This window comes from Dreissena polymorpha, chromosome 15, assembly GCF_020536995.1.
Source record: "Dreissena polymorpha isolate Duluth1 chromosome 15, UMN_Dpol_1.0, whole genome shotgun sequence".
Lineage (NCBI taxonomy): Eukaryota > Metazoa > Mollusca > Bivalvia > Myida > Dreissenidae > Dreissena > Dreissena polymorpha.
Genome location: NC_068369.1, coordinates 46925074 through 46937930, shown reverse-complemented (window position 1 = coordinate 46937930; position 12857 = coordinate 46925074). Strand labels below are relative to the sequence as shown.

Sequence of the window (12857 nt, the reverse complement as noted above, 5' to 3'; positions counted from 1 at the left end):
TGTTTTAAATGTTTATTTTCATTGGAATCACATTAATCAAATTTTATTTCTTTAACATAGCACATAACACATATCGGTCACCGCTTTAGGATACGCTGTTTAATGCCGAATAAGTGATAAGTGCTCCAGAACCATGAAAATGACCCATACTCATTCAGAATTACCAATGTGTAGCTGCAAAATAACCTCACAATTTATAACCTATAAAACATGTCATAAGTTTAACTGTATGTATTCAATGGTATAAAATTATAGTGACAGTTTTCACAAGTTTTTTGCTTATTAATGAACATGTGCGCACTGAAGCCATTAAACCCGTATTGTTTATAAAGATCCCTGTGAGTTACCAGTATACAACGATATCCCACACATAATATTCATGTACCTAACTCAATAATCATTAGCATTTCTAAATTATTATTGAATTTCTAGAATGAAGCGAACACATTTTTATAAACATAATCAATGTCTAGTAAGCATGTACATATCCAATATCCCGATGCATTTGCTATGTTTTATTTGGAAATGTTCGCAATTTTGAGTGAAATGATGTAACGAATGTTAATCGAATTATGTGATTCTTTATTGATAGCTAGTTCAGTTAAAGTTAAAACGAATATCTTGGAATGGGCTATTTACGATCATGAAGAAGCTGTCATTCTCAAGCGACTGGTCTGTGCAGATGGAAATCGAATGGATGTAAGTATAATATTTACGGATGCTAGTATAATGTACCCTTGTGAAAAGGATATACAGGTTTAAGATATAATTTTACGCTTTAAGTTTAAAACAATGCGTTGAAGAAACCGTCCAAACACACGAGAGAAAATTCACTGAATGCACTGATTCTGAGGATATATAACCGATCGAAATACAAACACGATTATGTAAAAATGTAACTGATAATGAAGTTTGGCGAGTGTGACTAATAATGTTTCTATACATACGTTAGCTCATGATTCCTTGGGAATAAATTGACTAGGTACCCACGTATATTCGCAATTTCAATCCATTCTTATTTTATTCCAAACAATTCCTGTCTTACATAGACATCATTTGTCAACAAGATAGTGTTCACTTAAATTGAATATTTTTCTTTCATTAGAACTGATGCTATGTGAGCATATATTAATTGTTTTCGTCAAAGACAGAGACTTTAATAATGCATTTCTTGTAACTTGCACGGGTACGTTAGCATTTATGATACATAAAAAGATAAACATTTTATAATAATCAAGTTCTATTGGATGAAGAATATTCATAAATCAAAGTGAATATTTAAATGGAATACATTATATTGACAATAGCTAGTAACGCCGCTTAAAACTATATGATGATTTCTCCCATCAGATGGGTAGATAATATCCATATGCCATATATGTCCGTAGGTAAGTCCGCAGTTACACTTAGTTTTTATCAGAATATTCATACCTTGTCATTGTTAAGCTTTCATTTTTGATTTGTTCAGACCCATTTTGACTTTAGGTTTAGTATGTTAAAGGTCACTTTTACAAAGATAACTTATGCAACTCGATTCTTGATGTTAATAGTCAGTTTGAGAATTACAAGTACTAATTTTTAATCTTTATATACCTACGTGTTTTGAACTTTTACTTTGGGTTAACGCTGTCTGAAAATTGCATTATGAGTAGTAACGTAAAATGTCGCACCGACTTTTAATGTCGCATGGTTAAAGCTAAATGTCGGTAGCAATACTCAATGTCGCATAACCTTCGTACGCTGTATGTCGCATCTTTAACGCAATAAATTGAAGTGGCGCTTTATTTTGCAACAACAACGGTTAATAACGCACGCGTTCACAACCCCAATGTTGTAGTATAGTTTCATTGTGATATCTAGAGGAATCGAAAACTTGAAATTCGAAACGAAGTTATTGTCAACCGCAGTTTTACAATTACCTTTAGTAATATTAACTTCTCCTGCGATTGAATGTTCCGCGAGCATAAAGCATACACACGTTTTACTTTGTAAATCGAGTTTGAGTATAATAGTCATTATTATTAAATTTAACAGATTTCATAAGCTCTTTTCATTTGATATATACTAATACAAATGAACTGCGTAGTGTATTGTTACATTCAGCATTGAACGTGAGTATCTACGTTCGAAAATCCCCAAAAAGTTTGTATATTACTCTTCGTTTATAGCTGAATGACCTTACTTTCTACATGAATGAATAGAAATACATTGTGTATGCGACCATCGTTGGTACAATTATGGCCCTTTTTCATTACATGAAATTTAGTTGTAGAAAGTATTGTTTTCAATTCAGCTTCAAATATTGTGTAAATGTTGTTCAAACAATACGTGCTGTATAACTTTGGTAAGAAGGTTGTCGCAAATAAAATAGTTTTGAAAAACTATGGCCCTTTGTCAATTTTGTTATACGATACATTATTACAAAATGTTTGTGTACTCGTCTGTTATTTGCAAATTTCGATCAAAACGTCATTGAACCCGGATGTGAAGATGATTATTATAGTGAGAAGTATTAACTGCGACAAGCTTTGGCATAATCCTAGACATGACAGGTTAAATGTAGGCTTCAAGCGTCCGATTTCGATCATTTTAACAGCCGGTGGTATCTTATGTACGTGTCCAATTCTGGTAATGCATCATTTACTATATGCCCGTCATGTATTAATTTCGCCGGATACACTATTTGAACCTATGATCTTGGATTTTGCTCTTTCATAAATTTATATTTAGACCAAAGATGCCATCTAGTATCTTGAATTTCAGGGGAAAATCGATTGATAAATTGGTGTTCCTAAGACTTTTATCAGTGTTCATGATTGCTTCAACGGTACCGTTATTATTAAAATACACTTAATTTTGTCTGTTGAGATGGGTATGGCGCGGATGTTTGTGACAGTGTTCAGTGCACGAGCAAAGTTAACATAACTAGGGTCAATACAATGGGTTATTCAATAAGTCTGAAATTGTAATTATCATTTTTCTTCAAAAAGTCTAAGCTTATTTAGGCGCAGTTTTCTCCATAGTCCTAAATAAACCCCCTTAATAATATATTTTTTTCCGTCTTGATCTGGCTTTGATATCGATCGATGTATATGCAAGAGTCTATAAAATCAGACTGAGCATTTGTGGTAAATGCATCTTCAGTAAGCTGTTCATTGATGTTGACGCGTGCTTTTTGCAATTTGCATATGTACAACAATTAAACTGTTATTCACTTTCTCGTCCCGGATGAAGCTCAGTTCATAAAATTTGTGGTTCAATATATCATATAATGCACTTTTATTAAAATCTTGCTTTAACATGCTCTGATCTGACGAACCGCTTTGTTGTTTGTTTTCCCGGCCCTCAGTGGCGCTAAACCGGTTTTCCGCGGGCATAGACAATCGTCCATTTATATGTTTCTTTCCTGTTTGGTCAACTACACACACATATGCAATACAGTTACCGCTTAGGTCCATAAACATTCATCATTAAGGTGTGGTTTTTAATCTCAGAATAGAAATAAATAATTAATTGACGTGCGTGACTTTGTATTGCTATTATATATAAATATTATTTACAGGGGTAATACACACTGTTATAAAGATAACTCTGGATGTTGGTGAAACTACCGAAGATATACCCGTCTGAGCACAGACTTAAAAAACACCACATTTTTAATCCACTTACATGCATACATAACCAGTATACATACTACATTGGAGTTGAGTCCATTAAACGTCAATTTAATGATGGTATTAATATCGGTCATCTTCAGCAACAACGTTATGTTATGAATAAACATGAATACAGCTAGTTCCCATATTTCACATTGGATAACGAACTTAGAAGACAAAGCTACCTTATCTACGTACATGAGAATTAAACTTTATAATTATTATTTCGTGGAAAAATAATAGGTATCCAATGTTAGATATCAATTATATGGATATGTTTTTCATATCTTAGTTGGTAATAGTTAAGTTACATGACACTTGTTATTGCAAAAAAAACACGGAGTGAGAAGCAATGCGTTAATGAGATAAATTATATCTCAGCTGTGTAGAGGAATTTATGTGCGCACATCTAACAGCTATGTATTGATATCAATATTTATTATGAAATATTTTAAAAGCCTATTGTTCAGTATATTAGTCATTATAGATGTTAAGGTCATTGATAAAACATCAACTCAATTTGCAACAATACATATCGGTGTCATACCAATGCATAGTTGAATCGTTAGTTAACAAATAAACACAACAATCGATATAACCTGTGAAGGGATGACACTTGCACACAAGGTATGACTAAATAGGTTGAAAACGAGTAAATACACAAAAACCTACACAAATTGAAGCTCTTGCAGCATCAGAATATACAGCTTTATACTTCATGCGACGTATTTTTATGCCTAGTAACATTTGTTTCTAAAAACAATACAAAACATAAACTTAAATACCGATCCGGTGAACCATCGTGATTCTCACCCTTGACACAGTTACATTTTTCTGTACTCATAGACCCATTCTGCTCAATCCAAATAATAGTCAGTTATTTGATAGGAATCACATACCTTTATATATAGTTTACAGTAAAAGTATAATTGCTCAGAACATTAATAAAGTTTTAATCCTAAAATGACAACATCACACATTAATTGGATGTGTGTAACAAAATATCTACGTTTGCTTTGAGTTGATTGACTGGAAACTCAGGAACATATATTTGTACGTTTTGGTTACAAAACTTAAACACTCGTTTTTATTTTGTGTTTTACAGAGTTATGATATCGCATTCACCTTAAATTATTTTTTGAGTCGCAATGATGTAGAAGTTGTCGAAGCGTTAGTTCAACTGAATGTCGACATGGATTCAGCCTGGATAGATGCTCGGCAATACGAAACATTCTGTGTAAGTTGAACTTAAATTCAATGGCTGATAGTTATGCGTACTTTTTATTTTTAATTTATTTTATATTCGCTTTCGTGATACTTTATTATACTACAACAAACGTATGCATCAATTGAAATTAGCCTGTATTGTTTATCAATGCCATACATTCACCACTAAATAAGGAATACAATTTTATGGCAGACCAATATATGTTGTATATTATTTAAAATTTGCCAGTGCTAAGTGAACACGTGTTTTTTTTTTCTTGCGTCTGACACTTTAATTCTCTTGTTAGAACCTGGAAAAGCAAAAACGAACTAGAACACATAAAATCGAATTTTTATACTTAAGATTCTGGTAGTGAAACAGCATTAGCCAAATGTAAAAACTTATATCCAATCTATGTGCAGGTCACGTGAATGTAGAATCTCTACTATCATGACATTGTGAACATCGCCGGTTGCCTATTCAAATTCCAACTTCTATATCGCACTTTCTAAACATCTCATCTTTATCCAGCAAAACTTAAGGTTTAAGAAGGCTAAAGTTATATAAAAGCCAGTGAAACAATATTAAATCTTGAAAAGGTTATGTACGTTTTTATTTTGCTATTTCAGAATGCTAGTGATGGGTTGCCGAAACTTTTTGAGTCAAAGGTAAAGTTATTTATATGTGTAATTTTTACTCGTCCATGCTAAACAAAGATTCATTTCCGCAGTACACATTTTAAAATACCGTATTATTGCCAGTGAATTTCAAATCATGATGTTCTGTTTGCATTTTTCAGTCATTACGTTATTTCGCAAACAATGGACGAACAAATAGAGTACATTATATTAATTTTCGTAGAAGAAGAAAATATGAATTTTCGGAGTTGTTCATCATACACACACTTACCGATTAATTACTATTGCTATTTTACTCGCTTAAAAGTGCACCACTAACAACTACTAAAACTGTTTTCGCTCGACATCAACTCTAACTTCAATATCAATACAAATAAAGCATAGCATTATAGCATTATACACACGTGCTACATCAAGCTGAACTGCGTACTGTGATATAGAAACATACATGAAATTTAACTAGATCGCATGTGATTGTTGTGATGCACGATACTTCTATAAGTATTTCGTGTCTTTTCGATATTCTACCAAATTAGTATACGTGTTTTCCGTTAAAGTATTAGGCCATAACATAAAATGATACATACGATTTTAAGTCAGGTTTTGTTTCGAATGTACATATAGGTAAATCACCAGCGCTGGCGAATCACGAAGAGTTCTATTTTATACATGCATCCATTCTATTTTCTTACATATAACCTTTTAAAATCGTCGCAGGCGTTATTTCTTCTTGAATATTTTACGTTTAATATCAGAAAATCAGCCTATACAATTGAACGATACTTGCATAATTTCTATTGGCCTAAAACACGGGTCGATGGTACCCGTATCTAGATGCTAGAAATAAAGTTTGCACAAAAGCAGCAGGAAGCCATTAATTGACGTAGCGTAGTGCATCTGATATTGATATATTTCATTGACATTTGTTAACAGTAATGTTAGCTTGGGTCATGTTTGTAACAATACCATGTATGTTTCTTCGCGCGACCTAATGTGCAGTGTGTGTGTGGATGAGGGCAATATATCAAACCAAAACCACCAAACATTACAAAATACTGCCCATTTGTTTTAACAAAGTGCTTAAGTTGGTAACACAAATTTATACAGTAAATTAGGTTATGACTGATCATTATCAATAATTATTGTGGTTTAGTATTTTGTTGTTTTCTTTTTGGATCTATAAATGTTAACAATTGTTACACATCATTTTCAACTATTCAATACTATAAACCGTTGTTGCTAGTAGCGTTTGATGTTTCAATATGAAGCTAGTGATTGAAATTATTGTTTATGGCAATGATAACGGTTGGTCGGCTGCTGTATTAATCACCTTGCTAGTATAATTATCAATATAGATCGGCAGCAGTAAGAGGCTCCTTTTTCATTTAATATATTGATACAAATATATAGTTTGTATTCATCATAGTGCGTTAGTCGTTTATATAAATTATTTAAATATCAAACAGAAAAGAAAAGTAGGAAACATATTATAGTTCAACTATTGAAAGGTCAGTCAAAGTTAATAATACAGTAATTGTGGTAAGTCGTTAATCATGTAAGAAGCTCTAGGTTATACTACGTACCGTTTGCTTTTGATGTCGTACCATATCATGACACAGTAAACCCATTATCATTGGCCTCAATCAAATTGTATTTGCAGGCCAAACACACGGTTTTGTGGGTCATGCAGAGAGTGAAGGAGCGCCCAGTGCGAGGCACATACAATGGTAATATGATATTGAAAATATTAAACCCAATTTGTATCATTCCACTAAGATGATATCCTCCTGGTATAAAACTGCCTCTTGTTTTTATTTTTTATATCACGTCAACACGGTCTATAACAGTCAATGTTGGAAGGTAGGCCAAACTGTTCGGAATCAACAATTAAGTCATACGTTAGGTTAACTAAAATCAGATTCAGCAAAACAAACAGGTCGAAACCAGTATGTTATATTTGTGAGGAAAAAATCAACATTAACAGAAAAATATGTCTAAACAATATTTAGCACAAGTGCACATAACGTCATGATTCTCACCTCAAACGTCATACATCAGATTAATTCCCGATAAAATTTAAGAGTCGTGTCGATAATATTATATTATTCCTTTTAACATATTTACGTAGAGGCCTGATAAACATTAAATAGAATACCACCCCATAGTTTCGCAATATATTAGGCTCCGTTTTAATACAACAACGGCTCGGCAAACGGTAAACGCCTAAGCTCCAATTATGACTAACCTAGAAACAGTAAAGACACGTGCAAGTGTCTTCACTGAAAACATTACCTGGGAGAGAGTCCTTGTGGAGTTAGCCACTGCAACAGAACTAGTCTTATTTGGCTTCAGACATGCACTGATCATGAGCTGCTGTTATAAAACACGATCGTCCGCCTACCTCCCCGTAACCGAACGTCATGGATGTATCCTCGCTCAAATCACTTTTATCTTGACTTTGTTTTCGTAAGAAAAAGGGACAAGCAGGGTGTACGAGTGACCAAGTCCATGCCGAATGATTAGATGATCGCCGCCTAATCATCACCAAGCTAACTATGCACATTCAGCCAAAAACGACGCCCACAAGGGAAGAAGGCCCCAAACGCTTGAACATTTCCAAGCTTTAGAAAGAGCGCCATCTGTAAGCAGACCAACGTGAAGTCAGATTGTGGAGGCAGATATGGCATCTGTCAGAGAGCTGATTTATAGTATAACCACGAACAACATTGAGCCCCAAACAACTAAAGATAAGGATTGGTTTGAGGACAACTTCGAAGAACCTCGAGGAAATAATGCATTTATTTGATGAGGCACACCAAGTTCACCAAGCTTACCTCAGTTACCCCAAGTTCAAAGCAATGAAACATACGTTCAAAAGCATACACATGTTTTTCAATACAAACTTTGTCAGATGATGGTTGCTTTGCTCAGCAAAAAAGCCGACGTTGCCCAAAGTTATAACAAGAAGCGCGATTATTCAAAATTCTAAAACGAACTGAAAGAAGTGTACGGCCGCAGATCTTCAGGATGAAACCCACCTCCTTAGTTCAGCGGAAACATTCTCATCGCAGATAAAGAGAAAATCGTGGAAAGGTTGGCCAACACTTTGAAAACATACTGAATATCTCTTTCAGCATCAATCATACGGCAATAAATCGTCTCTCCAAGTGCCCATCCACAAAAGACAGGATGACCATGCCAGCATGCTTGAGAGCCAAAAAGCTTTACGCCTATCGTCCAATGGCAGTCCGTTGTATACTGTCGCCATCCCAGATGGAGGGACAATGAGGGAGGGACAGCAATTACTGCCAGGCTCCAACAGATGTTTCTTGTTATGTGGGAGAAAGATACGTTTTTCCAAGCATTCAAAGACGCTTCCATCATGCATTTCTACAAGCGAAAAGGAAACACACAGGTAAGCGACAACCACAAAGGCATATCCCTGATCCCTGTTGCACGGGAAATCCTTGCCAGTATCTTGCTTAATCGCCTGATTGCTCACCTTGATTTTTAAATCCTACCTAAAAGTCATTGTGGACTCCGCAAGAAACGAGGAACCATCGACATGTAGTTGTCATGAACAAAACAGTGACCTGTTCTCCACCTATGTCGACCTGACAAACGTTTTTAAAATCGTAAGCAGAGAGGGTCAGTTGAAGATCATGGCCAAGAACGGATGCCACAGGATATGCATTGCCTTGTAGCAATAGGTCCACGAAGACCAGAGTCCAGGACAGCGGAGGGTCATCTTAACCATTTCCTGTTACACAAGGCTGCGTCCTGGCCCCTACAGTGTTCAGAATTATGTTTTTCCCATGCTCACAAACGCGTTCAGAGACCAGGATTTTGGTGTCACTCTGAGATACCGCATAGATTGTTCAACTGTTGAACATTTGTTTACTCTTGAACGAAAGTTCAAATGTAACCATGGTTGAAATTATAGTGCAAATTGTGATCTAAAATAATAACGGTATTCAGTATAAACTAGTTCTGCAAAAGATTGATTCATTTGTTAGACGGACAGGATTTATCTAAAAACATCGAAGTATGTAATGTATCTTCAAAAAGTTAAAATGCATATCCATTCAAACCGTATCGCAAAGCGTCTTGTTTATCACACAACTTATTAAGATTAAATAAAAACCTTAAGTGAGCATGCATACTTAATACAACATATATACACTTAAATGAACATTACAACATTATTTTTTTTTTATTTTATAATTCGCACTGCCATTTAATGTAACGAATCGACACGTTTTGCTTTATGGTATTGTATTTTTAATGAACGTTTGTTCTAAACATAATCTATTTAAACTATTGATATTATAAAAAATTTCAAAAACCATCACAGTATCTTAGTTAATCGGCAACAATCAACACGGTTTGATGAGATACTGATGCCAACCGCATATTCGGCTATTTAAATAATATCTAAATATTTGGCATTTATAACGTTTTGCGATTGAAAGTTTCATTCTTTCGTGTTAGCAACGAAGCAAAACTAGACAATGCGCTTTGTAATATTTATTACTACTGACTAAACAACGCGTTACCGCCACACCGGGTCTGAGTTAAATAATGGTTCTATAGAGCGTACGTTCCCACCACCACCAACGACAGCAAGTGGATGTTATGTTATTACAAAATGAAGAGACACAGAGTATTGGTTTGGATAACCTCATATTTTCGATTGGTCTTTCCTATTAATGTTTACTTATCATAAACCGAATGTGTTAATGAAATTAGCACGGATTTGGTTATACTAAGAGAAATCAATGTTAGTTGATCATAAACTATACTTCGTTATTTAGTTAAAACACAGCTTGTTGTAGTTTGAAAATTTTGTTTAAAGGCAACATATGTGTAAAGCAAAAACAGTTTAAACTTGAAGAATATTTATAGGCGTTTATTTCAACTAGCATTTTGGCATAAAACAGCTACTGAAATAGATATTATTGAGACAAAAGACACTGAAAATGCAAATCAATTTAGACCATTTGAAGAGTGTCGGATGGTTTTGGGAAAGGATCTTTAGTTTAGGCGTTAAGCATGGGCGTTAATTTGACAATATCGACAAACGTCAGTCTCTACTTAATGACCACAATTGAAACTTCCGGGAAATCTAAAAAACGGTGTATAGACGAAGAGTTTAAACAAGATACAATTTAATCTATTTTGGGTCGGATTTGGTTCTATATTTAATAACATTTTGACATACTGGTACCGTTTATTTGTATATTTCTCCACATCAATAGTGCCAAATAAATTGATGCGCATTGTTCAATGAACATGGATACTACAAATATAGACACATTTTAGGAAATACTTAAAAAACACACTTGGTCTATTTTATGCGACAAGTAGGCAGGTGTCTATAGAATACAGGAAAACACATACAACATCACAAAAAACATTAAAATGATTTAGGCTGGGGTCACCACCTTTGAACGTTCAATCCATTAGTTGTTTAGGCCAGTTTGAGACATGACTAGCCTCGCATTTAGCTCAGTTATGTAAACGTAACAGGATCACGTTTTGATTCATTCTTACAATACAAAAGTTAAAGCATTTTAAACTGCCGCTTATCTTAGGCCCCACCATCGCTGAAATCGCGTTTGTATTCTTTGTTACCCAATATTGTCACAATCGTGCGAATGCTCAATTCAGCGAGAGATCGAGATGACTCTTTAGACGCAAAGTATGATGAAGAAGCGCAGTTAGTATAAGGACACATTTAAAAAAAATTCTCATCGATTTATAAAACGCATAAACTTTTGCCTCAACAATTAAAAAGATCAGTTTGTTTAAATTGGATTTCAAATAAAACTTGATGAATGAAGCCCTTTTATATTCTGTATTGATTGTTGAAAATTGACGTTAAATACTTGATCTATCTGTACGTTGCTTCTCATTAACGGGAGAACAACTATAATATTCCTAGAAATAATTGCGGGTAGTAATTTCGGAGAATATAAACCAAAGTGCAGTGTTTTGTTAGTTTATGAACGCGTTCTTATGGGGTGTTGCGGCCTTTTTTTAACCGAGAATATATTTATAGCAACACCGATGAGGCTATTATCACAACTCAAAATTTTTGTCATCAGTATTATCAGAAATGACCGAGTTGGTTCATAATTCAATTGTCAGTGGTTCGATCCCAGTTGGGGTTAACTTTTTTTTATTTTTTTTTTTATTTCTTTAATTTCATTCTTGTTTAATACTGGAGCGTTTAGTCATGTCGTTTAAATTTATCAATTTAAAGCATGTAATCACAAACTTCAAAACAAACCGAAATCTCTGAACAAGTACATGTAAGTTAATAATGATAATGGTCGAGTTTGATACTGTATGGTATTATGTTTGTGATTAAATATTGTTTTCAATTAATGTCTTTTGGTAAGCTGTTGTGATTCAAGTTAAGATTGTAAACAATTTCTAATGTTTATGCATATTTCTTACAATCTTTGTACCGGTACTTGGGTTTTGCCTAATTGATGTATTTTTATAAAATTTGACGTAGACGGTAGGGATAGTTAAAACAAAAAATCTCGGTTAAAAGTGCGGTGACTCCCTTTTTTATTTGTGATTTATAATGACAAACCTTAGATGAACATATTTGAGCAGTTTTGCAGAATTCTATTTGACAGAATTTTTTCAATTACATTTTAGTAATAAAAATAGTAAAAAAATTAAGTTTTTTGTGGTGACATAAACATTAAAAAACATTGTTTTTACATTTAACCTGTGTTCTCCATTTATTTTGGCATTGGTTGTTTAATTTAATGGTATTTTATGTATCTCAGCTTATATAATATCGATATGTTGTATATTTCATAGGTTATTAATTGGTTTGAGGCAATAAGAGATTTTCCAGTTTAAATGAATAAGTACATGTTATAAAATGGTGAATAAAATCAAAACAAGGCCGATGACCCTATATTTTAATCTCATTTTCCATACAGTATTTGCATAAAGTACTTGCATATATATTTTGAACAAAATCAATTTGGTGGAAAAAAAATCAGCAAAACTGCAGCAACACCCCTTAACGCATAATCTTGATAAACAACAGTTAAAAAAACATAAGTGTGTGAATCATCTAAGAAACAAGCGTCTATACGTGATGCAATGCTGCTTATTACAACCATGGTTCATAGTGTCCAAAAAATTGATGACCTCGTACGTCATCTCATCAATCGTGGACGAGACGTCCGGTTCAGTCAGCCTATCATAACACTCCAAACGTTTTTAAATTATATCCGGACCTAATTTGAAACGTTTGGAGTTTCAAGATATGGGCAAAAAAATATTTTGCCTCTATACCAAAGCCATAAACATACCCCATGATCCACA

General features: G+C 33.9%; 1 protein-coding gene and 1 long non-coding RNA gene across 2 annotated transcripts in view; both read left to right on the top strand.

Moving 5' to 3' along the window:
* Positions 1 to 613: 613 nt before the first annotated feature.
* LOC127861041 (uncharacterized) lies at positions 614 to 5532 on the top strand. The gene is made up of 3 exons (XR_008040051.1): positions 614 to 699; positions 4762 to 4893; positions 5493 to 5532. It is a non-coding gene; the product is annotated as an uncharacterized LOC127861041 (long non-coding RNA).
* A 1265-nt stretch (positions 5533 to 6797) lies between these two features.
* LOC127859725 (transient receptor potential cation channel subfamily M member 8-like) overlaps positions 6798 to 12857 on the top strand; it is a 44609-nt gene continuing 38549 nt past the window's right edge. The window contains exons 1-2 of the mRNA XM_052397232.1: positions 6798 to 6806; positions 7162 to 7228. Of these exons, the coding sequence (XP_052253192.1) occupies positions 6798 to 6806; positions 7162 to 7228 (76 nt within the window). The remainder of the gene's footprint in view (positions 6807 to 7161; positions 7229 to 12857) is intronic.